Source organism: Lepus europaeus, chromosome 1 (assembly GCF_033115175.1).
Source record: "Lepus europaeus isolate LE1 chromosome 1, mLepTim1.pri, whole genome shotgun sequence".
Taxonomy (NCBI): Eukaryota; Metazoa; Chordata; class Mammalia; order Lagomorpha; family Leporidae; genus Lepus; species Lepus europaeus.
The window spans coordinates 166,793,821-166,819,177 of record NC_084827.1 but is presented as its reverse complement, the minus strand read 5'-3'; the positions used below and the strand labels follow the sequence as shown (position 1 = coordinate 166,819,177).

Genomic DNA, 25,357 nt, shown 5'->3' with positions numbered 1-25,357 from the left:
CTGAATGCCATAATAAATTCCTAAGAACAAACGCTGCGGCCGGGCAAAACTTTACCATATAGGCGCATCTCTGCACTGGAGGTCTAGACCTCTGCATTGCGAGCCCCCGGCTCCCCAGAGCAGTTTTCAAATCAGGGAGAGATTTTCTGTGTCCCCCCCCCCCCCCCCATCCATCCCTAACCTTCAACTAACACATCCTGGGGCCTAGCCCCTGGTTCTTTGCGCCAACCCGCCTTCAAAGTAAGAAGACAAAAGCAGGTTAGTAATAGTCCCGGGACTCCTCCTGAGAGGAACCCCACTGGGAGAACCCGTGACCGGCCTAGGCCACCGGACCCTAAGCCCAGGAAGGAAGCCCAGGAAGGAAAGCCGGTGCTGTCTCATTGGAACCGTGTTTTCTCCAGCGGCTGCAAGCCACGAAAATGAAAAAAAAAAAAAAAAAACAAACTAGGGAGCGAGAGAGAAGCAGACACAGAGACAGAATGAAGAGTAGAGTAAGAGAAAGGCACACACAGAGACACGAAAAGAGACCGAAAAATAGCAAGTCAAGGACAGAGAGGGACATTCGCAGAGGGAGGCGGACAGAGATCCTCTCTCCACCCGCCCAGGCTGCTGTCACCCTCGGGTTGCCTCTCCCGGTTTGCACGGGTCCACCCTTCTCTCCCGGGGAAGGGGCGCAGCGCAGGTTCCTCTCCGGGCCGGTGCAGGCCTCGGCACCGCCAGGGATGGGAAGAGAAAGTGGCCGCTGTCGCCCAATCAGCGCGTGTCTCCGCCACCCGGGACGGTCTCCCCGTCGGCCAATCGCAGCTCAGGGCTCCTGACCAAGCTTTGGGTGAAAGAACTAATAAATGCTCCCGAGCCCGAATCCCCGCACTCGGTGTCACGACGGGAGGAGACTCAGGCCGCGCTCCTGCCTCGCCCCCCACCCCACCCCTCTCCGACTCCTCGTGGAGCTCTGAGCCCCCTTTCCAGCGCCCCCAGCCGCGGGGCCGTTCGCCCTGACTCTCAGCAAACTTTTCCGCCCTGGGCTCGGGATCCTGGACTCTGGGGCCTCGCCGCCCGCCCCTTTCCCGGGTTCCATCCCGAGCCTCTGGACCAAGAGCGAGCAGCCCCCCCTCCCCGCGTCCCTCCCTCTCTCACTCTCCAGCCTTTTTTGGGGAGGGGCTTTACACGCTGCGGAGAGTTCCCGAGGGTCACCCGCGCTCCGCTCGCCTTGCTGTTTCGTCTTCACCTGGATATAATTTCCGAGCGAAGCTGCCCCCAGGATGACCACACTGGCCGGCGCTGTGCCCAGGATGATGCGGCCCGGGCCGGGGCAGAACTACCCGCGCAGCGGGTTCCCGCTGGAAGGTAAGGGAGGGCCTCTGCGCCGCCGGATCCCGGCCTGGGATCGACCGCTCCACCCCTTCTAGGTCTCCACCGGCTCCCGTGGCGCACCCAGGGCGCCAGTGCCCCGGACACTCCCCACCCCAAGAAGTGGTAGCACCGCGGGCGCTTTTCTCTCTGCGAACCCCGTGCGGGGCTGCCCTCGGCCAGGCCCTGCAGAGCTTGGCGGCCAGGCCTGCACCAGGCCGGGTCCACTTTCCAGCGTTGTTTTGGAAATGTCTTGGTGGGGAAGGAGTGAAACGACTTCTGGGCCCTAGAAGCGACTTCTATGCCTTCTGTCCAGCCAGAGTCGCGTCAGAATTGTCCCGGCTGCACCCGCTTTCGTGAAACTCTGGTTAGTGCGGGAAGAATTTCTTCGCCGTGCAAAGTTGGGATTGGCTAGTGCTCTGCCGGCCGTTGACACTGGCATTTTTAGTATTCACGAATCAGTCAGAGTTCGGTTTATCCCAAGTGGCATCGTGAAGTTTCTGTCCCTTGATTGGGAACCAGCTTTCAGTCGGCCGCGGATTTCTGGGACTCGCGGGCGGAGGGGCAGAAAGCTTTGCAAGTCGGAGCTCTTTCCGAGCCTCTCCCGAGGTTTACGCGCCGGAGCGGGGATTCTGGCAGTACCCTTGGCCCTCGGTCCAGAGAAACAGGTCACACCCAGAGCGCGCCTGGAGGCCCGCCCGGCGCAGCCTCTGTGGTCAGGCGTAACAGGTGATTGCGCTCTCTGGAGTCCCTCTGGGACTCTGGGCTGCAGCAGCCGAAATCCCCTAGGGCTGTCAGCGGGCCCCAGTGCCTCAGGGAGCGGAGGCCACCAAAGCCAGGGCCTGTAGGAGCCTCTCTCGGCCACGGAGGTTTCTGGAACGACACCTAGCAGCCTCGGGGTCTTGCTCTAAAATGCCAAGACCCCCTGGACCCAAAGGAAAGACAGGTTCTCTGGGGAGTTATCTTGTTTGATTGCTGTCTTCACAAAAGATTCTGCCTAATTATCTGAACACGTGTGATTTTAGGAAGATCTGGGGCTGGGAGTCTGAGCCAGGCTGTAACGTGTGGATTGGCCGGAAGAGTGAGAAACGAAGTGAGTTTGTCTTTCTGGCTGCCTCCTCTTCTCCCGGAATGATTTTCTTGCCTCTCTTTCCTCCCAGTGTCCACCCCGCTGGGCCAGGGACGAGTCAACCAGCTCGGTGGTGTATTTATCAACGGCAGGCCGCTGCCCAACCACATCCGCCACAAAATCGTGGAGATGGCCCACCACGGCATCCGGCCCTGCGTCATCTCGCGCCAGCTGCGCGTGTCCCACGGCTGCGTCTCCAAGATCCTGTGCAGGTACCAGGAGACCGGCTCCATTCGTCCGGGCGCCATCGGTGGCAGCAAGCCCAAGGTGAGGGCGTGGGCCCGGCCCTGCCGCCTCCGGGTCCCCTGAGTTGGGGAAAAGCGGACTGGGAGCAAGGGTTGCTCTGTGGGGCTTTCTTTTTCCAAGTCTGTAGAGCGGCGTCTGTGTGCGCCCGTGCATACGCGTGAGGAATTGGGGTGGCGGTGCGGGGGATTCGGTTGCTCCCAGAGCCCGACAATCCTTGACACACGCAAATGCCTTTCTGCAAAGGGGAGAAAGCATTTTTAAAACTACCCGGGAACCTTGGAATCCCCATCAAATTATGCTAATAGACGAACCCCCAAAGCCTGCAGTCTGCATGCGTCCACCTGTTGCGGGTTTCTTCTGAGTGTATTCCTAGCCCTGCCCATTGCACACTCCTGTTCCGAAGGATTCCAAGGAGCCCGCTTTTGGTTTTCTGATAGCTTCTTTCCCAACTTCCGCCCTCGGTCTCCGGGAGTGCAAATCATTTTCCTGGAGTTTTCTTGGTGATGAACCTATGACTTCGTTTTTAAAAAGTAATTTTTTGCTACCCTTAAATTATTCTGGCTCTCTTTTAAAAAGCCAAGTCAACCCTGGCTCCCCGTTGAATGGGAGGAGATAGCATAGGGTCTGTCTTTTCTTCTGAATTTAGGGAAAGGTCTATATGACTTTCCAATTGCCACAGGGCAAAATCTAAAAGGTTCTGGTAAACCTGCTGTTTCCAAACGCCCTCCCCTTTTCTCCTCCCTACCGAGACACCCTCGCAACCTCCCTAAAGGTCTTTGGAAATTCTTTGGGGGAGGGAGAAATCTCTGAAATTATCCACACGTGTTATCCACTCTTTTTTTTCCCCCCAAAAGATACTTAGCTTTGACATTTTATTCTGCTGTTCACTTGAGCTAAGAATCTTACGCCCCTTTAGAGAGACACAAGTTGCAGACCTAACTTGATTTTTCAGTTTCCCTTTCAAGCGCTCCTTTTTTAGTTTCGTTTTCCTATGGATTCTCTGTAAGGCGTTGTCTTGATTTCCAAGGATGGGACAGTACAATCTCCATTCCCAAGATGTTATGATCATTCTTAATTTATCCTAAAACTCCAACTTCTGTGGGGAGGTGAAGGGGAGGTGGTTGGAGTGTTTTCCTGTCTGGCCCTTCCTAAAGTCAAGCGCCTCAGAGAGTTGGGGTCCTTTTGTTAACGAGGGGAACCTTCCCAGAGGATGCAGGGTGAGCATTCCAACCGAGCGCGGCTGGCCCCGAGTACCGGGTACCAACGCCCGGCTGTTCTCTTAAAGCAGGTGACAACGCCTGACGTGGAGAAGAAAATCGAGGAATACAAAAGAGAGAACCCGGGCATGTTCAGCTGGGAAATCCGAGACAAACTGCTCAAAGACGCGGTCTGTGACCGGAACACCGTGCCCTCAGGTACCAGGCCCGTTAGCTTCTGCCCCAGGCGTGACCGTCAGTCCACTTTACCCCGGGCGGGTCCGCGGAGCCATTATCAGCCCAACTACCTACCCAAGCCGTGAAGAGGTGGCCCCTGCCAAGGCCCTGACCTCGTTACGAACCAGGCGTCCTTGGCGTTTTCTGCAGCGAGGGATGAGCTGCTTGTCCCGGAGGGCGAAGGCTGCGATCTCCCCAAAGAGCTTTTGGGTTGCGGAGGCGGAGGCCCCGCGTTAATATTGATGTTTCCTTATAAAGAGAAGCGAACGCTTTGGTAGCCCCAACCGAAGGAGACGGGGCAGAGCCGTTTGCGCCCCGGAAGGGAAGCTTCGGTAAACAGCCTCGATTTTCCCTGAGAGTCCCCGGGATCGTGCGGCGCCCCCCGGCAGCCTGGAGGAGGCGGAAGGAAAAGGCGGCGAGCGCAGGGCCAGCGCGCGGGCGCGCGGGCGAGTTTGTTTTTAATTAAAAGGAAACTCCCTTTTTCCCTCTTCGAGAACGATATATTTGAGAACATGGATTTGTTTACCAGACTGGGATCTGGAAAAAATAAATGGAGGAGAGTGCATTTTTCCTTTTGATTTTTTTTTTTTAACAATAGGAAACGATCCTGCAGTTGAAATTGAAACCCTTTCAGAGCCTCCAAAGAAGTTGGGTTGTAGGGAACAGGTCCGCTGGGGTCTCCTTCCCTTGTTGCGACCCGCGGGGCGGGGGCCTCAGGTGCAGAGGCGGAGGGCGCACCCCGGCGCAGTGGGGGCTGGCACAATTCGCTGCGACTGGAGACCTACAGTCCGCCGGATCTGTGGAGTCAGGAGGGAAAACTCTTCCTGCCGGGAGGAGAGAGGTGTTTTCTGGCCCTTACTTGGGGCTTTCCAGGCTCCGCCGATCTGAACCCAGATGAAGATGATGTGGCACGGGTTTGAGCGGGAGGGTGGACAGGTGGTGCAGGAGCAGACAGAAGCGAGGTGTCCGGGGCAGCCATTCTCGCGCCCCGGCTGCGGGTTTGGGAGTTTCTTCCTCTACACCCCCGCGTCTCAGTCCTGTGCTCTCCTTTGCCCCCCACCCCCACCCCCAGTGAGTTCCATCAGCCGCATCCTGAGGAGTAAATTCGGGAAAGGCGAAGAGGAGGAGGCCGACCTAGAGAGGAAGGAGGCAGAGGAAAGCGAGAAGAAGGCCAAACACAGCATCGACGGCATCCTGAGCGAGCGAGGTAAGCGGCGGCGGCGCGCTGGGCCGCGCGCTCCAGGCCTTGGCAGGCATCAGCTCCCCGACGTTGGGGGCCGGATCGCGGCCCAGCCCTGGCTAGTGTCGAAGTCCCTCTACACTCGCAGCCACCGAGTCTCGCTAAGGGCATCCAAGGGAAAGACCGGAGAGCGCATGGAATTAAAGCAAAAGTCTACTCTGTTTGAGTTTTCTACTTCGCACATCTTTCTTCCGCACTACTTTCCAGCCCTGCGGAGCCTAGAACGCTGAATTATGCTCTAAGTGGAGAGGCTGCCCCTTTGCCCTTAGGTATAGGAGGGGACTGGATATCTCTGAGCCACTGGGGGGCTGGGGATAAGAGTATATGAGCCTCCTGAGGTTGAAGTAGCTTCTGTACCCTCAGGAAAGATTCAATTTCCCAGAGAGAGAGACAGAGACAGAGAGAATTTTAAGCAGTGGGCCCCCAAAGTGGCCCCACATCTCTGCTGTGTTATATATGTGTATGTAGGTTTGCAGACTGTTTTTGATTTGTTCTAAATTGGTTTTCAGATGTGATGGGGTTTAACCTGTGTGCTCCTGGGACTCCAAGCTCTGGGTTACAAATCAAAGAGATCTGGGTTCGAGCCTCATAGTGCTGACACCTTTTGTACCCCAGGGTGCAGACCACCCCCACTCCATGTTGGCTATGGCCTATTTGCTCTTAGAGTAAAATTTCCCCTCAGGGGAACCAGAAATGCAGCGTGCTTCCCTTTTACCCGATGGGACTCATCTTCAAACTTGAGAAAGAGAAAGGGGTGGGGAAAGAAAAGGTGAGGGAGATGGGTCAGCGTGGGCTCGAAGCTTCAGCCTTGGACAGAGTTACAGCTCTTCACAGGTGCGATGACTGGGAGGAGCCAAGCACCCCACCCACACCTGGAGTTCCCTCACCTGCAGTGTGGACTTTGCTGTGCTCAGTAGAATTTTGTCTCTCCAGGTGGGCTTAGAGGGGTTACCTCCTATGACCAGCTGGGTCTAGCCCCTCACCAGAGTGACTCTGGGTCCAAGTGGGACTGTGGGTCCAGCAGCTGGTGCTTCTATCCCCTTCATTGTCCAGCCCTGGAGCAGCTGCTTTACCAACCAACACAGAATAGAGGCACACCCTCAAAGGCACTTCTAGATTTGGATGCTACAAATCCAAATGCCTTAGTTAAGGCATGCACACAATCAAGGAAAGACACCCCAAACCATAGCAGGTTGCACAGGGAGGTAACGTAGGCTATTGCCTTCCCTCCCCATGGCCCTTTACCGCAGGGGTTTCACAGGGACTCAGTCCAAATCCCTCACTTTTGGAGGGTTGTGTTTCTTTCCTAATCTCTAAGAAGATACCCCAGCTTTTAGCCCAGCCTTAGCTGCAGCCGGGAGGTGTTGGGGAAGGAGGAAGGCAAGGAGCTGTACAACTCCAAGTCCCTCCTGGGCTCCTGCAGACAGCGAGGAGAGGAGCCTGAAGTGGTTAGAGAGCTCAGGAGGCCCACGGCTTTGCTACTTGTTACCAGAGGCTCTGGCAGGGCTGATCGGCTGCTCCCTCACAGCACAGGCAGCAGAGGCCCAGGAGACAAAACGTCCCAAATGAGCTGGTCAAACATTTGTACAACTTTTCCAGCTTTTACAAAGAAGGCCTTCTCTACACAAACTACACTTGGAGATGAACTTGGGAGACAAAGCCTGGAGAGTCCATTGAAACTCACACTTTAGCTTGGGCCAGACAAAGCTCCAGCTCGGAGCAGCTTGATGTGAACAAAGGAAGGCAACCTTTTTATAATTCAAGGAGAAAAGAAGAGAAAACAGCCCCACAAAGGGCTGAGAATAGACATTATGGGCTTGCAATGAGGGATGAATTATTCAATGAGCCCCAATAGCTGCTGCGCCAGGAAGTTTTATGGACTCTCCAGCGTGGAAAAAGTGGCCATTTCACCTACAAAATGTTTCTAGTCTTTGGGCCCTCTAGCTGGGCTGGCTTCCATTCAAGGGCAATTGCTACCATTTTTAAAATCAGAGTATTCTCCCCAGTGGGGGCTGTACCCTTGAAAACACACACACACACACACACACACACCCCTCCAAGGCTGAAGCCTAATTTAATTTGGGGTTGTCAAGGAAGATACAGCGGCATCTCTCCAGTGCCTCTGGCTCCTTTTCCGGATGAGCCCTGCAGGGCAGGAGTGGTCCAGAGAAAAGGACGCAGTGAGATGTAATTTGAAGCCTAGAAACCTCAAAAATTCCCTCTGCGTTGTTTAGGCATCCAAAGTCGCAGGCTGTGCCACTTGCACTGTGGGGTGAATGTTGATCAACAGCTCGGAGCGTCCGGCGCAGGGGGAGGAGAAATCTGACAGAGGAGGGACTTTGGAGTGTCCTGACCACTGCGGCCTGCCCTCGCCGGATGTGCCCGCTGATGGGCCTGGCGGGTGCTGCTAGGGCTGGCTTTCCAAGGGAATCTTCTTTGGCCCAGGGTCTACTTACACTATACACAGGGAGCTAGGCACTCTGAAAGAGGTCGGAACCACCCCCGTTCTTCTCTCCAGGGCCTTGCCATTTCTGCTGGATGGCCCCCTTTACCTCCCCAATTTCCCATTTATTCTCTCCCAACCCAAGAGCAGCGTGCTGGCCTGGTGCGCTCTGACCCGTGCGTCCCGGCTCTGTGCGCCCCTGCTGGAACCAGCCCCTCTCTTGCCGGGGTGAATGAAGGCGGCTGGGCAGCCCGGGAACATCCAAGTCCCGTTCTCTTGTTCCCCAACCCCCGACCTGCACTGACATCGGAGCAACAGCAGGAGCAGCGGGAGAAGCCAATCCCCGGCCGAGGCTTCGGGGGCTGTGGGCACAGCCTGCGCTGCGGCTGCTCAATGGGCGCCTCTGTTCCTCCCCCGGCGCGGCGGAGCGGGCCCGCGGGCGCAGCCACAATGGGCTGGGCCCCCTCTCCAGCGCCCAGCGCCAAAGCACCGCGCCGCGCCGCCCCCTCTTCTGCGCTCCGGCCGGCTCGAAGCTTAGCTCGCCGGGCTGCAGCCGACTCAATTGCCTCCTTTATGTCCTTCTCACTTTCATCTAGACACAGCCCGCCTCCCCCCTTCTTCTCCTCTTTTTTTTCCCCCCTCTCTTGCCCGAGGCTCACATTAGTGAAATTTCTGCAACCTCCCCCCCCCCATTTTTTTCTTATTTTAAAGAAAGCCCTTAACACAAAAGCGGTGACTAATCAATAGAAACTGCTCCTTCATCGTCATCTCCTCCTCCTCCTCCTACTTCACTCCCTCCTCCTCCTCCTCCTCCTCCTTCTCCTCCTCCTCCTCCTCTTCCAGCAGGGTGACGCTTTTCCTGTTTGTGAGTTTTGGGAAACATTTTTGCTTTGTGCCGTAATGGAATTGGAGGACAGATGAGGACTGTAAATGGACACGCGACTGCAAGACTCTCGCTTAAACATTTAGATGCAACGCTACAATTACTGACTTGTTGTAGCGGCTTTGAAGTGGCGATTGGGGAGTGCAAAGGGAGAGAGGCCAGATTGCCAAACTGATGTTTTGATTGGGACTGGAGATACACTTTCACAGGACTTTACCCCCCCACCCCCCTTTAAAATCAGAAAGTGAGCGTGGGAGGTTTGCAACAATTTCAAAGATTCAGCTAAGAGACCTCAAGCATAAGGTCGGCCTGGGGCTTCTGTTTCTTTAATTTCCCTCCCTGCCAACTTGAGGGTTGTGGAAGAGTGCCGCCTGTATTATTGTTGTTGTTGTTCTTGTTATTGTTATTTGAGAAAGCAGAAGGGACAAAATTTTGCTTGTGTCTCCATTTTGTTTGTAAGCTTGTGAGCTTTTCTAGAATTCACAAGGACAAATGACTTCAGCTTTTATGGTGGGCAGAAGATAAAGCAGTTGAAAGTGCAGAGAAAGTTTTAAAAGTCCTGGGAGTATTTCGTCTACCGTGGGACGGTGAAAAGAGCAGTTTTATCACCAAGGGAGCGATGCTGTGGAGGGAACTCAGGGCCGTTTCTCTACACCCCCAGCCCCCAAGTTAGCAAAGAAGGACATTTTTGCATTGGAGTGGGGAGGGCAACGTAGGCCCAACTTTCCCACAGATGAAAATAACAGGGTACAGGCTGTGTCCTCTGAACCTTTATTAGAGTGGACAGCTCAGCCCACTCTCGAGGTCCACTTACCAGGGTCAGGAATTGGACCTCCACTTCGGCTCCAGTCTTCACAGTACATATCCTCTCTTCTCAAGTCCTGGAGGCACTCAAGGAAAGGTTTTTTTTTTTTTTTTTTTTTTTTTTTTTTTTTTAAGGATTGGAAATATCACAACTTGAATTAAATTAGAGCATCATGCTGTACTTCTTTGCTCCAGCGTGGCTGTAACGATTTTCCTGCTGGACCAATTTGAAAGGGAACACGGGAGTTCTGCCTGTAGCTTTTTCTTTTTCACTTGTTTATTTGGTTGACTGCTGCATGCATACTCTCTAGCCTTATTGAAAACATGCAGATTTTCTAATTAATGCTTGAAATCGTATGTTTATTTTAGGGTTTGATTTGATTGTTGATAGTCCTCCTGAACAGGAGGTAGGGGCTTCAAGTGTGTAATAATTACTGAAGGGTCATTTAAGAGTCCCCAGGGCTGAGCAATAAAACCCACCGGGGCGGTGAGGCGGAACCGGCAAGTTGCATGTACCTCGGTCCAGATGAGTGGAATATGCTGAAACCAATCACGTGCATGGGACCACTGCCTCTGAACCAGGGTGGCTTAACAGATGTACTTTGAGGAAAAAACAAAAATCTTCCCTGCTTGTGAGATGCGATGCTTAAGCTGTACATAAATAAATGAAAGTTAAAAGCTGCAACAACAGTCACAAACAGAGGGGGAAGAAATTTGGCCTGGGCTGGGAGTAGAGAAAGTTTAAATTCAGTGGGATTCTAAGTCAAGCTACTTCTTTATGCAGGTAAATAAAGATTAAAGAACCATTAGGAATTTACATTTATAACTAACAAGACACTAAAAGGCAATTAAGCAGTCAGTTTAATGTCTTATCTCCCTGGCTGCTCTGGAGTTGTTTTACAACCAGGAATTAAAATCTGAAAAGGAAGTTTTCAGCAGCTTTGGCCAAATATTGATTAAGTAGCTGTTTGTTGATACCATTGTTACGCATTAAAAGGCCGGGAGAGCGGCCCCTCAGTGGCCATCTTCCATTGTGCAGGATTCTTAACCACCGAGATCAAAGTGGGATCATTTCAATTTATCTGTCTTGGAAAATCCTCCTTTTCCTCTGAAGGCTCTCAGGAGGACTTTTAAGAAATAGGAACTGGAAGCAGTTACATGTTGTAGGTTTGTACAGAAGACTCTTGGGGTGTTTTTAATTATCCGATAGTGATTTCTTGTTTAGAGCTGCGGCTAAGATGGTGAATTTATCATCAAACTGATTCTCATTTTCGGAGGGAAGGCATGGAAGCGACTACTCTCCTCCTTGTTGCTAAATTTCTCGATAAGGAAGTTCCACTATGGTTGCCTTCCAAGTTGGGAGTGATGTAAAGAAAAAAAAAGTCAGATTTTTATGTAAAACTAGATGGGTAGTAATTAAATACACAGGAACTTTGGAGTTATTGACAACATCTTTCTGCATTGTTTCCATATTTTTTTGTTTATAGATGATTAGATGATTTGCTTGTAGATTTTTAAACGCTGCAGTATAGGAACAGATATGTGTGTGTTTGTACAGTATGTGCATCGTTAGAGTTTATATGTAAGTTGGTCACTAAAAATTATTTTGGCACTGAACTACATCCAATTGCACTAAATACAGGTTTATTTGTCCTGTAGATTGCATTTTCTACAGTCGAAAGAATATGAGGCAATAGCACAGTCTACCAATTCATACTCTCTAAATCATCTTATGACTTTTCTTTTTTTGGCTGTCGACTTTTAGATGAAATATTAAACTGTTGCTTGTTTATTTTTTTAAGAGTATGATATATTAACATACATTTTTCTTTTATTATGAAAGCAAAAATTCCTGCATGGGCCTTTTGGAAATACCATCCGTGTGCTTAATTTGTGAATTCCAAAAAATAATCCTAATCGAGGTTCTAAAATTTGTGCCAGATTACTATGTATCGTGGATCTTTCTCAGTGTAGAATTTTTTGAATCCCCTTCTCTCTACTTTTCAGTACTAAATAATGATCCTCGTACAGTTTATTTTGATTTTTTTTGTTACTCTTTCTTGTTTGCTCTTGAACAAGATCAGCCTTCACACACATAGCAGAATCATTAGTGGATATTTTCTAACACATTCTGTTATAATAGCCCAATTAATTAATAACCCATCTCTGCTCAGATACTCTCTGTTACAAAATGCATAGTACGGGGGGGTTATAGTGTAGAAAGACCACCTGAAATAGATTAAACTAGAAGTTAAGAGCTTCGATCTGTTACAATTCTTCTGTCTTGGATCCAGGGATAGCATCAGAGAGCTCTTTGTTGCGTGTTTCACGTGTACATGTATGTTTCATATACACATGTAGTTAAAGTGACTTTTCCACCTCTGGTTTTAGGTTGTCTGTTTTTGCACTGCCAGGAGAACAAGCAGAATCCGGCTCCAATTTGGGCCTGTACTTAGCATCAAGATAAAATTGCTGTCCCAAAGACTGACTACTTTTTGCTGAGGAGCTGTGATCTGGAAGGGTGCAGAGAAAGTGAAAGGGAGTTTTAGATGTTACCATTATCCTTAAAGATGGATGCCAACTGGAAACAGAATTTCCCTATGGCAAAAAAAAAAAAAAAAGTATTGTTTGCCCATTCATACCAGTCTTCAGTAAAACAAGATACAACTCAGCTTTTAGTTCAGTCCTGTGATGTTACACCAAGCCCTGAGTTCCCATGGCATGGCATGGAAGTTTTTACTGGAATCAGAACACCTCTCTTCTAAGGAAGCTTCCCTCAAAGTAACTGTGTTCTGAAAAAAACAAAATAAATTATGTTTTCAGTTTTTAGTTGGGACATGCACAGTTACAAAATGCTCATTAACATTATAAAACCCCATTCAAACAAGATGAGTTTGAATGTTCACTGTTGTCCAAGTCAGATATGAAAATCATGGATTGTAGTTGTTCAGGACATTTGAGAAATAATAGGCTTTAAGAATTCTTACCTTCAATTTCTGCCTTCTTTCCTTCCTTTCTGATAAAAACTAACACCGAAATAATTTCTGCTGTGGAAGTGGTCACTTCACTTTTTTAAAAAATACACTTTTGTGAAAGATAGCAGTGTAAAATTTAGAACTTGATTTACATTTCTCCTAGAAAGGAAACACTTGAGAAAGTATTTTCCCAAGCACACTGCATAAAATATAGCAAAGTTTATAGTATTTAAAATTTTCCTGCAGGATTTTAAATAAAGCAAAAACAAAATACCTCTTCTTTGGGGTAAACCAACTTGGTCAAAGTAGTCTTAATTTTTATATCCTCTTACTTCTGTGATTGAAAGATGACTTTCCCTATTAAAACAGACCAGAACTCATGACAAGCAATGTAAAAATAGTTGTATGTGTGTTTTCTTAAGCCCACTCAGTAATTTCTTGACTGAATTTTCTTTTGTACTTTTATTTGGCCAGATACATTGCATCAACCAGTAAATAGTGTACAAATATCAATGCTTGATGTTAGGAGTCAATTCCTCACTCATCTTGGACTCAGTCCAACAGATTACATTTAAAAATAATTGACCAAAATGCTTTGTGACAAAAATGGGAGACTCTTGTTGGTTGATCAACACCATATTAAGGGAGAGGAAATACTACTGATTTTCAGCATGTAAAAATTTACAGAATTATGTTGAAAATTCAAATAGTACATATTCTCAAAATTTTCATAAATGGATAGTAGGCCTATTTCTGGAAACAAGTGCAGACTCAAATACCCCGGGTCTTATGCCATTAAACAGAATAAGTAAGTTAGGGTGTAATAAAGGAAAATTAATTGCTCTGTGTTACAACATGGAATTAATTAGCTTAGTTTGTTGTGTACTTTCATAGTAATTACTGATATTGTCACATACACACTTGCATTTTTAACAGAAAACCTACATCTGTATTTTGTGATTTTTAAAAATAGGTCCACAGATATGCTAAAGTATAGCCACCATATCCTTGTTAATTATGCAAACCCTAGTGTAGGCATAATTTACCCTGTTAAGCACTTGGGCATTGCATGTGGGTACTAATATCTTCATTATTTCCTTTATAGGCTCTGTATTCTTTTTTTAACATTTTACTTTAAAGTAATTATAAATCCATAGACTCTTTCCTCAAACACATATTTTTAAATTTTTCCAGAATTTAAATACATTTTCATAAATAGGAACACCTTGGCCAAAGGCTATGTGCATGTATGTGTCTCAATTATCATGGTTGAGCTTAACCTGAACTAAAGAAAATTAATTGGTCCAATTCATTTTATTATAAGAAAAGCAATAGGTTTCTTCTTTCTGAATCCCCACTTGCCCAGTTTCCCCATTGAGGGGCACTAAAGCAATTGAATGTTTCTTGTCTGCTCTAATTTAGACACACTCTAAAGTACCTGTTGTGTCTTTTCGTCCCTTATAAGAACACAGTACCCTAGGTAAAAGTGGCTTGCTCTTGCGTTACCAGTTTTACTCTGAAATTGAGATCAAGCACATTTCAGGTATGACCTGTTGAATTTCAGTTTCAACATCTGTAAGATGTTGATCATCATAGCAACACTTCAGGGTTCTGTGAGAATAAAACGAGAAGATCTGTGTTATGTGCAAATTACACCTATCGTAGCAAAACTCAAGTCTTAGGGGAAAAAACTGGACATGAAGAAACTGACCAGCCTACATGTTAGCAGATGGGCTCTGCCCAAGGGCAGATAAAAGCTTAATTCAGGGCTTAGAAGCAACAATGAAGATCAAACATGCGCGCACACACACACACATGCGCGCACACACACAGACACACGTTCACTTTCACTACACCAAAAACATTTTTTGTAAGCAATTATTTAATGTGAGAGACTTCACTGATTTAACAGGGATAAAAAATAAAAAAAATATACAGTTGTAAAACCATTCAATGAGATGTCAAAAGATATTTCTTAATTGCTTTTCTTCCCAGTTTATCAAGTTTACTTTCTTTTCTTTGATTAATCTGGATTTTCAAAACTCTTCCAAATCTAACTTTACTTTCTTTTTTTTTTTTTTTTTTTTTTTTTTTTTGCACAAGTTCATTTCGCTGGATTAGAGATGGATAGGCAAGTTGTTTTGTGAAAATGGGTCTCATACATACGTTTTTACTCCTGAAACTCTGTTGTTGACTTTCATTTTGTGGGACCTTTTTTTCAGTCCCCTCTTCAGCTCGTTTCGCTGTTCTTAAACATATTCACCCCTGTCCGTGTGAGATTGTGTACATTCTTCTTTCTTTGTGCGTGTAATTCTTCTTAATTTCTTCTCCTTTATACCAGAGTTTAGACATAAGGAAATTTTCTAAAGTGTCATTCTTTAAACGGGAGGATACATTTCAATGGCCTTTCTATTCAATTTTCCTCCATGTAGTAAAGGTTGGGGGCTCCTGTGTTATTGGGGTACAATAAGAGAATGAAAAGAAAGTAGTCTGGCTTATAGGGCTCTTGGGGGCTTCAGAGCTCCTGCCCCCCATGTTTCGCCCGTTTGGAGCAGCTTGACAGCGCAGCCCCTGGCTGCAAGGAAAGTTGTTTTCTTATCCCCGCTTGCACTGGTCTGACCTGTCTCCGAAATAGGTCAGGCTGGGGCACAGCCAGTTTATGCAGCTGTTGCGGCTTAGGCGTCACAGCAGGCAGCCGAGTTCCTTGGCCGGCAGGCCCCCAGTGAACTGATAAAAATTCGTTGGCGAGCTGTACATCTATGGAGCCTTCCTTCTGGATGGTCCTGGCCCCCTCAAGGCTTTTAGATGCAAGGGGACTCCTGGATTATGTGGGCCAACTATTAGGCTCCAAAGGGAACCATTCTTTTATTTGGAGGATTGCATTCTTGTCCACTCAAGCACTCACGTGAAATAGATGTGTTGTCAGATTTTTTTTTTTAAATGGTTACTTATTTTTGACTGGGTAAAACATTCACTTAACAAAATTCAAAAGCTATGACAGATCTTCAGAGAGTTCATGGAAAATGAGTATTGTGAAAACTATACATGGATTTCAATTTTTTTTGTACCAAAATACACTTATCTCTTATTCCATTTTCTGTCAGCTTTTTGAAGTATCCTCCTGGAAACGGATGTACATTGATACATCTTCTTCCCACTTCTGTTCACAAGTTGTTAAATACCTTGTCAGTGTTTCCATAAATGATTACGTTGCTCTCTCATTTAAATATTATCTCCCCACATTGTGCAGAAGCAATACTCTACCATGTGAACTATTCTGTACCTTGATTTTTTTTCCTTTCACATTAGACTATATCTCAGCAATCATTCAACATCTGTGTCTGATGTTTTTCCTCCACCTTGTTTGGAAAGCTGCATAGTATTCCACTGGATTGGCAAATGATGATTTTTAAACAACATTCAGATTCTTGCCAATCTAACAGCACCATTTGGCAAGTGTGTGGTGTGGGTTTATTTGTCAAATAAGGGAATGACATTTGTGATTTGATAGCTTTGGTGGAATTTGGGTTCTGCTTTGGGAACAAATGGTGGAAGAGTTCTTAAAAAGTGCAGAGTAAGGGTTTGTTTGCCTATGAAGCAACACTTGCAGTAGAAAAGTGAGACGGTTTCCTCTATCACTGTATACCAGTATACTAGAATATTGAAATATACCAGGTATTAAAATCACTGCTTAAAGTTGTTCCACTGACAGTGACCACCCTCGGGAAATTCCTCCAATATTCTATTCTGCCTGCAAATGAAGAACTCTAGAAGCTCAAGGAAAATTTTGCCTTGTACCTACTGATTTCTTTAAATCTTTTTTTTTTCTGTTTACTATTTAATTTCACCCTATCAAACATAGCCTCTGTATGTTAAACTCTCTTTGCTGATTTTTCTTTTTGTGCTGGAAAAATTATGGATCATTTCACAACAAATTTAGAGGCAACTCATTCTGATTGTTTAGTTACAAAGGAGAAATTGTCTTCCAAGATCCGCAAATGAGTATTGAACTGGTAAGGGAGCAGAGCTTGAATAATCAAAAGTGGTCTTGTGCTGTTCCTCACTCTTTGCAGCTGCTGACCTGATGCTCTGGGGGTTTCTCGATTTTTGTAAGGGCTGATTTTCGATTTTACGAATTTTGGGGAGAAGGTATCCATTCCCTTCTATGCACAAAAGACTTTTTATGCTTTTTCACATACCTGGCCTCCCTCAAATCATTTCAGCCTATTTTCCCTTAAATCTGATGCTTGGGAATTCAGTTGTTGATGCTGCTGGGTACCTGGCCTACTAAGCTAGAAGTCAGAGTCTGTGAAATGAGCCAGAAAGCACTGCTCCAGCTCCACGAGAAAAACAACCCTCTCCAAACTCTCCTGAGAAAACTCCAGAGGTGAACGCCAATCAGTATGAAACAGTGAAGGTTTCAAGCCATTCCCCCTTCGGAATGGGCCTTTCAGAAGAAACCGGAGGCCAAATTAGGGACTACAAATTTATTTTGAAAAATCAAAATCTTGATTTGGTTTATAAAAATAACAGACAAGCAACACAACAAGTCTTCTTTGTGGACCGTTCTTACCCAAAATGTGCTGCTCACTGTGTCCCAGGTGGGAGGAAGGGAGGTGATGGAACTTTTTCCTTTGTGATGGAACTTTGGTTTGTACTGAGATGGGAGGCTGCTGGGTGGGTGCTGTGGCAGCCTTCCTGCGCTTCCTGGACCCAGCTTCTGCAAACCTAAAGAAGTCAGAGGATGTAAACAGGCCTGGCGTTAACCAGCTTCTGCAAATAGCTGAGAAGAATTAAAAAAAAAAAAAAAAAAGCTTTCCCTCCCCCAGCTCTGTGCATAATTTGGAAGGAATCAGGCCCGTAATTTGTGGCATCTGATTACTACCTGTACAAGTCTGCAGTAATCCACGTAGGAAGAAAGGCTAGGGAGGGTTAATCCCAAAGAGGAGGAGTTTGTTTGTCATGTCGTTGTGGTGTTCTGTACAGACATTTACGCCATATAAATAAAGTAAGTTGCCTGCACTGGCAGAGTGTGCAGACTTTAGATTCGTGATTCATCATCACATTGTTATTATCTGTGCAGGTAAAGGGAAGTGGTAAGCAGAGTTGTTCTCCAGGAAGTTGGCCAGCTGCGTTTTGTTGAGGGAGCTGCCCCTTCACCTCCAGTGTGTAAACTTGAAATCTCTCAAAATAGGAAGAGACCCATGGATTCGTCTGGGGGAAATGCTTCAATTTTCCATTTCACGACTGTCAAGTCGACAGGATCTCAGTGTCTGGAATTGGTGGTTGCATTTTGAAAAGTTGGAGGCCTTCTAACTTTTCTGCTCAGACCATTTCTGAAGGAGGCTAGGAGTCCATTTCAGGGCATTGAGCAAATAAATAACGGTCTCCTCACAGTGCTGTTGGCGGAGTAGCGATGTACCAGGGCAAAATATGATTTGGGAATCTATCCAGTGTGGAAACTTTCCAGGTGGTAGATTTGTTTGGTTTTCATGCAGACGGGGCACATCCACCACATGTGTGTGTGCAACACACATTTATCAGAGGGCAGTGTAAAAGCAACTTCTATAGTTTCTTACTAGAAGCCAATGTCTGCTTGTGGTCACTGGCTCTGCCAAGCTCTGAATACTTGTTGAATTTGTGTCTAGAAGAAGGCAAATGTAAGACTGGGGACATAGCATCAGATCAAAAATTTCAAAGAGCCAGGCTTAAGAAGGCAAGGGCTAGAGGGATGCCTGGGTGGTGGGCCAGTCCCTGTTACATAGGGGATTGGCTCCAGGTAGAAAAACAGGGTGGGAGCTTTATTTGGCATTTAGTTTCTGGGCTTTTTTCAGTGATATTTTTGTGCCTTGACTTACCTGTGTCTTCTCCTAGCCTACAGAAGTTTTCAACTGGTCTTTTCTAGAACATTCTGGAACACAGAACGAATTGGTAGCTGAGATGGTCACCTCATGTTCGTAACAGGCTGAGTTAGTGGTCAGGAGAGAGCAGGTTAGTGCAGCTCTCATGGAGGTCAGAGCAGATAATCCCTATCTGGCATGGCTTTGCCTCATATTTTCTGTCCTTTTTAGAGAATTTGGAACCAGACTAGGTCATTGCACAAGTTTCTATTTCTAATGAGTATATATATTGGTCAGATAAGGAGAGAGACAATTTCTTTATTACAAAATACAATTGACATAGACAACCAAATTTGGTCTGAATCCTTGTTGGCTAACCTTCATTATTTTATTGAATTACTATAATTTAATGTTACTAGTTTAAGCTAACAATTTTTCCCCTGAAATGAATCCTTTCTATTTTTTTAAATGGAAATCCAAATTAAATTCATTAGGAAAGACAATGACTATCTTTCACATTGAAGTTTCTGGTGCTTAGAAATTCCTTTTGGAAGAACTTTAGGAAAAACAGAGCTGTCACTCAGACTGTGCTTTATAGGAGATGATGTTACCAGCCCACGTTTAGCCTTTTTCACAGGCATGTTTGGAAGTTGCTCTGTGTCCTAACTCTACTTACCCAAACCCTTTGAACATGTTTTCCTCCATTTTTCCATGAAAGCCTTGTGGGCTAAGCTTAGGTGAAAAGGGAGAAGTCAGGCTCAAGGCTGTTCCCTCTCCTTTCCAGCCTTGCTTCCATCTGCTGTGCACACCACTCCACTCCACACACACACACACACACACCCCACATTTGTGCAGACACAGGCAGACGTATGTGCACACGAGTACCCCCCCAACCACCATTGTATTTCCATCTAGTTCTGCCTCATTACAGCGACACTTGTGAATCTCAGAGATGCATGCACTTTTCAAACAACCCTCAAAGTAGGCTACTTAGCATAGAGGAATGGATCCCTGGTGGTGGGACTTTATTCATAGAGGAAAGCTCTTGCTAGGAGTAAGGAATAGCTTTTAAAAAGGTTTATGAGGCCAGAGTTTTGGCACCATGGGTTGAGCTGCCACTTTTGATGCCAGTGTCCCATATGAGAGTACTGGTTCAAGGCCTGGGTATACCATTTCTTTCTTTCCTTCCTTCCTTCCTTCCTTCCTTCCTTCCTTCCTCTCTTTCTTTCTTTCTTTCTTTCTTTCTTTCTTTCTTTCTTTCTTTCTTTCTTTCAGAAAGCTTTTATTTACTAAATATAAATTTCATAGGTACAGCTTTTGGAATATAGCAGTTCTTCCCCCTCCCACCCACAAATCATCCCATCTCCTACTCCCTCTCCCATCCCATTCTTCATTAAGATTAATTTTTAATTATCTTTATATACAGAAGACCAACTTTATACTAAGTAAAAATTTCAACAGTTTGTACCCACACAGACACACAAAGTATAAAGTACTGTTTGAAGACAAGTTTTACTATTAATGCTCATAGTACAACACATTAAGGATGGAGGTCCTACATGGGGAATAGTTGCACAGAGACTCCTATTGTTGATTTAACAATTGACACTCTTATGATGTCAATGATCACCTGAGGCTCTTGTCATGAGCTGCCAAGGCTATGGAAGCCTTTTGAGTAGGCAAACTTCATCAGCTGACTATACCATTTCCAATCCAGCTCCCTGCTGATGTACCTAGAAAGGAAGCAGAGGATGGCCCAAGTGCCCCTGCCACTCATGTGGGAGACTTGGATGAAGCTCCAGGCTATTGTCTTCAGCCTAGTCAAATCCCAGTCATTGTAGCCATTTTCTGAGTGAACTAGAGGATGGAAGACCGACCTCTCTCTCTCTCGCGCTCTCTAACTCTGGCTTTCAAATAATTAAATAAATCTTTTTTTTAAAAGAGACATTTGTTTATTTGAAAATCAGAGAGAGAGAGAGAGAGAGAGAGAGAGATGTCTTCCATTCTCTCATTCAAAGAGAGAGAGAGAGAGAGGTCTTCCATTTTCTCGTTTACTTCCCAAATGCCCACAACAGCTGATTCTGAACCAGGCTGAAGCCAGGAGCCTAGAACTCCATCCAGGTCTCCCATATAGATGGCAGGGCCTTAAGCACTTGAGCTATCATCTACTACCTCCTAATATGTGCATCAGCAGGAAACTCAATCAGATGCAAATTAGCCTGGACTTTAACCATGCACTTGGATATAGGATGTGGGTGTCCCAAGGAGGGGCCTAGCTTACTGCTGAGAATAGCTTTTTGATGCCCCTCACTTCACACCCCAGAAGAGTCTAGTCTTGCTCTGAGCAGCTAGGATCAGTTCTGCCATGAGTCAGCTCCTTGCTGGTGAGCAAGACCTGCCAGGGCATGGTGCTTCATTGAACTAGACAGATGGTTGCAAGGCCAGGTTAGGCCAAGGGCATCCTCCACCATAGGCAGGTTTATCCACTTCCTTTGTGCCAGGCAAGAGCCTTGGCTTGTGTCCTTTGGGCTCCTTGGCAAAGATGAAGCCCAAAGTCATGTGGCCTAGAGTCCTAGAACAGGAAAACACCGTGGTGAGATTACTCAGTAACCCCTGGAAGCAGAGCTCTGATCTGAGCTCTAACATTTCCAGTGGCTCCCGGATGGTTGTCAAAGTTCTGAAGAAATGAGACTCCCTTCCTAAAGAGGGCTAGGGTTCAAGGGAAGTCCATGATAGACCCACCAGCTGGGTTCTGGCAATGCAAGGCAGAGGTTTAAGTCCCCAGAGACTCCTAGACTTTCAGTTCGTGGGCCCCAATTCTTGGAGCACATAAGCCAGTAGGGTCTGAGTGGAAGAGCTGGAATTTATTCCACCAATCATGTGGTAGAAATTGTTGTGTTTGTGAACTATTTAAATGATCTTGGGCTCCTAGTGTTCCAAACTTAACAGGTGTTTTATATATATTAGGTCATGAGAGTGAATGCAAGCACCCAGAAACAGCTTACATTCCCCCAGGCAGGGAGTCTGTTGGAAGGAGTTTCTCAATAGAGCTAATGAACCTATGGGACCTTAACTCCAGGCCCTAGGAGGGGCCTTAATGATAATTTCATTGGGTTTTTATAAACATTGCAACATTGAGAAGTTAGTATTTATTTCTCAAGAAGATCCCCCTAAATCGGAAAAGCATCAGGTCTCACGAAACGGTATCTACCCTTGTCCATGTCAGCAGAGGTGAGGCACAATGGCTCTTTCCTGTGGGCAGAGTGTGAGTCTGAGTCTGGCACAACCCTGTGTAAGAGTAAAATAATGACCCCAGTGCTCAGGCACTCTCATGCCTGCATGTCTGGAACTTCAAAGCTGCCAGGATGCTTCTACATTCCTTACACCTTGTCTTGTTTACTCAAGGAGTCAATATGTGGGTCTGGCAATTCACTCATGTGGTCCTTACATGGCAGAGCAACCCTGCGCTCCCAGGGAGACTCTTAGAGGGATCTTGGATGGGCTCCTCATGACAGAAGCATCCGCTCACTGGATTAGGGCAGGGGACAAAACCCTTAATTTGGGGGTGGGGGACTCTTAGTTCCCTTGGCTATAAAGATTATATCAGACAACATGTAGGTGCTTCTCGTGGGTCTTTGAAGCTGTTGCTGTGACAAAGTTGCTTTCCATCTCTGGACCTCATTCTCCCCTCCTGTGAAGAGTGGACGCTCTGCCCCAGGTGAAAGCTATGGTTTCTGCCAGGGCTGGCAGCCTGTGGGAGCTGTGGCCATGTCTTGCTCTCAGCAGACCTTGACGAGCTCCAGGTAACTCTCCAGGCAGCCAGGAAAGCAGGGTAAGCCCAGAGCTCCATGGTCCTTTGATGTCCTAGGAGGTGAGCAGCTCCTACTTTGTCCTGAGTTTGGGAGAAAGGATCCTTTTTGGTGCTGGAAAGAAGAAGTAGAAACAGAACTGCAGTGTTTCTGTGCGCTGCACAGGTGCACATGTGGGCTGTGGCCCATCCGTGCTGGGGAATGCATGTTCTCCTGCACCTCCTGTCAAAGCTCTGGCTTGCAATAGAGGTGGGAATGGCCTGAGGGTATTGTTTAGGGAGCTTTCCTTTTAAGAGATTGCATGATTTTGTTGAGAAAAAGTTAAGACTTTCTTAGCCATGACGGTTGTGTACCGTCTTTTAAACAATGTGTGCATAGACAGTTTTTTTCTGGGGCCAAAGAGACACGTGGGAATTCTGGTTGCTGAACAAGCCAAAGCTAGAAACTATCTGGGACTGAAGAGACAGTAGGACAATGGTGTATCCACTTCAGCTGACTCTCAGTGGTGTCTTAGACTCCAGTGAGCTCCCTCTTGTCTCACACTTAGTAGTTGTCAGAAACAGCATCGGGCACCAAGATTATTTTTTTTCTTATGTTGCCTCTGAGTTAAATACACACATATACACTCATTAATAAAACATTGTTATTTGAGTCAATGAAAAATTTCCAGACAAGAAAGAATTTGGGAGAAAATTCATAAGGATTAAACAGGAGATCATTTGAAATAAAAAAAAAAAAAACCAAACAACTTTTATTTTTTTAAAAAGCTTGGCCATGAAGCCAAGAATGTAAGAAATAATTCTTGTTAGGTTGCAGACAATTCAAGGCCAAATGTCATAGCCTTTCAAGAGGAGATTTTACTGAGTATCCCCTCCCCCCACCTTTTGCCATTTTATTTGTGCAGAGGGAAATTATTTCAAAAGTCAACATCTACCATGTATTGACTTTTTAGCTATAAATTCTGAAAACAGACAATGATTCATTCAGATGCTGCAACCCTAAATTGCAGGGAGTAAACGATCAAATTGACAAAGTAAATAAAATGCATTTTGAAAATGGTTTCTTTGCTTGAGGAGTTTTTTAGTGCATATAAAACATCCAACAAAATTTGCACACATAACTTTTCTCTCGCTTTGCTGTTTTCTTTATCTTATGGAAATATATATATATATATATATATATATGATTATGGAAACACACATAAGCAAATATTGCTGTAAAACACTTTGTAATTTTTTAAAAAGAGAGGCCAAGCATTATAGATTGAAAACATTAGGAAGAGGAGCTCTATTTCTTTATACTTTCAGAATAATAAACGCTACTGTTTCTCATAGGAAAGAATTTATTTCCATTTTTCTTAGTGATTATCCTATACTCAGATCAAATATGTTGCAATCTTGAACTTTCAATTGCAAATTAAAATTTTCTTTTGATAAGAGTCAGTCAGTACTTGACCTTCATATTAGAGAAGAAATCTGATATTCGCCCCTTTTAGGCAACATTAGAATTTTTGTTGAGTAATTCCACAAGCATCAAAACAATTCAAATTTTTGACTAACCTTTTTGTGTTCATAGACAAACCTCTGATGCTGCCATGTGAATTGGGTTCCAAAAAGGTCTAAGATGTTACATTAGTGAGAGTTTGGGCATAAATTTGTTTAATATAGTTTGAATAGTGAGATAAGCATATAACTTTTAAAACAGCAAGCATTTATAATGCTTTGCCAAGTTTGGGGTGGTGAACAGTACTCGATCTGCGTATTTGATTTCCTCAACTTTTTTTTCCCATGTTTTCTTAGGGAAGTGCTAGTTGAGATTCGAAGAAGAGTTGTTATTCTGTTTAACTATATAAAAACATTAAAACATTTTAGGGAATGCAAAAATACATATGCTTCAGGTTAAAATATTGAGACATCTTGGATATTTTAATAACATTTCCACTCTAAAGTATCGAAAGCAGACTTTTTAAAAAACTTCCTTTATAAAGAAGGTTACATTTGTTGATTAAAGTAATCTGAACACTTAAGAACACTTGAACTCTACTGTGGTGAGACACTGACTGTTTTCCATGCTATGAAAAGAGGTATTTTTTACTTATAGGCAAAACACTACTATGATCATTTTTGCAGTTGTTCAGAGGGATTTTTAAAGTTAATATGAATGTAAGTTTATACTCATTAAAGAGATTAAAATTAACAATGTTAAAGTGAAACTGTGGAATTGCATTCTATAAAATAAGACAAATATGCATTTCATTGAAAATGTTTATATTGATAAGTAATAATTAAACTCAAAGGTTTTGTTATATACTTCTGTTTGGAATTAAAACTATCCCATTGGGATTTGGAGAAAATGAAACTGTCGCTATTTGGAGAGGATGAGACCAGGACAGCAGAAGGAAGTGGAGAGAACTCAATCCAAATACTCCTCAAACACTGAGGATTCTGTAGGTTTAATTTCACAAGTCCTTCATGAAGTTGATTTCTCACATACAGGCTTTCAAAGGTAACTTCCATAGGAACCAAATAAATACCAAAGTCCAAATTCACTAGCAGGGCAGATTAAAATTGAGACCTGCTTTTATTAGAATGATGGGAATTTTCTAATGAAGGAAATGAAGTAAAAATTACAGCACCTACTTTGGTATGTCATACTTTAATTTTTATCCAATTATAATCTTAAGAGCTGTCAAATTCCTAGAGGAAACAATTATTTTCTCAAAAGGAAAAAAAAAAAGAATTATCCAGAAATGCTGCAAGTACAAAGCAATCGTCCCTGCTAGGCTTTGTGTGACTTTGAATACAATGGGATATTAATTCCGTCAGACCCAGTTGACTTAAAAGCTAGAATGGACCAGGAGCTGATTTTTGGCATTCCTTCATTTTTCTGTTCTTTTGTTCACTTGACGCACAGCTTTTATACCCTGGCTTTGCGGGAACTACTGGCGTGATCTCTGGACAATCTGTGTGAGGAGCGAAGGGCTCCTCCAACCAGCAGGCAGAGTTTTAATTAAATACTGTCCATCCGGCCTACCTCAAACAGCTGCAGAAATAGCTGTTGGCGTAAAGGTACCAATAAGCTTATGTTCTCTGGTGTTAACAGAGCAAAGAATGTTCTTGGTGGTTTTAAAAAAACCCCACACTTCAAAATCATGTGATCATTATTATTATTATTTTTAAGCTAAGAGGAATCCCCACGAAGCAAA

The 25,357-nt window shown here is 45.3% G+C and overlaps 1 protein-coding gene across 4 annotated transcripts in view; it reads left to right on the top strand.

Annotated features, from left to right (window-relative positions):
- The first annotated feature begins 1,262 nt into the window (after positions 1–1,262).
- Positions 1,263–25,357, top strand: part of PAX3 (paired box 3) — a 100,494-nt gene continuing 76,399 nt past the window's right edge. For 3 of the 4 annotated variants that reach the window (XM_062202035.1, XM_062202043.1, XM_062202052.1), the window contains exons 1-4: positions 1,263–1,347; positions 2,511–2,746; positions 4,011–4,140; positions 5,231–5,365. In XM_062202035.1, the coding sequence (XP_062058019.1) occupies positions 1,263–1,347; positions 2,511–2,746; positions 4,011–4,140; positions 5,231–5,365 (586 nt within the window). The remainder of the gene's footprint in view (positions 1,348–2,510; positions 2,747–4,010; positions 4,141–5,230; positions 5,366–25,357) is intronic. The other variant, XM_062202059.1, reaches the window with a different exon arrangement.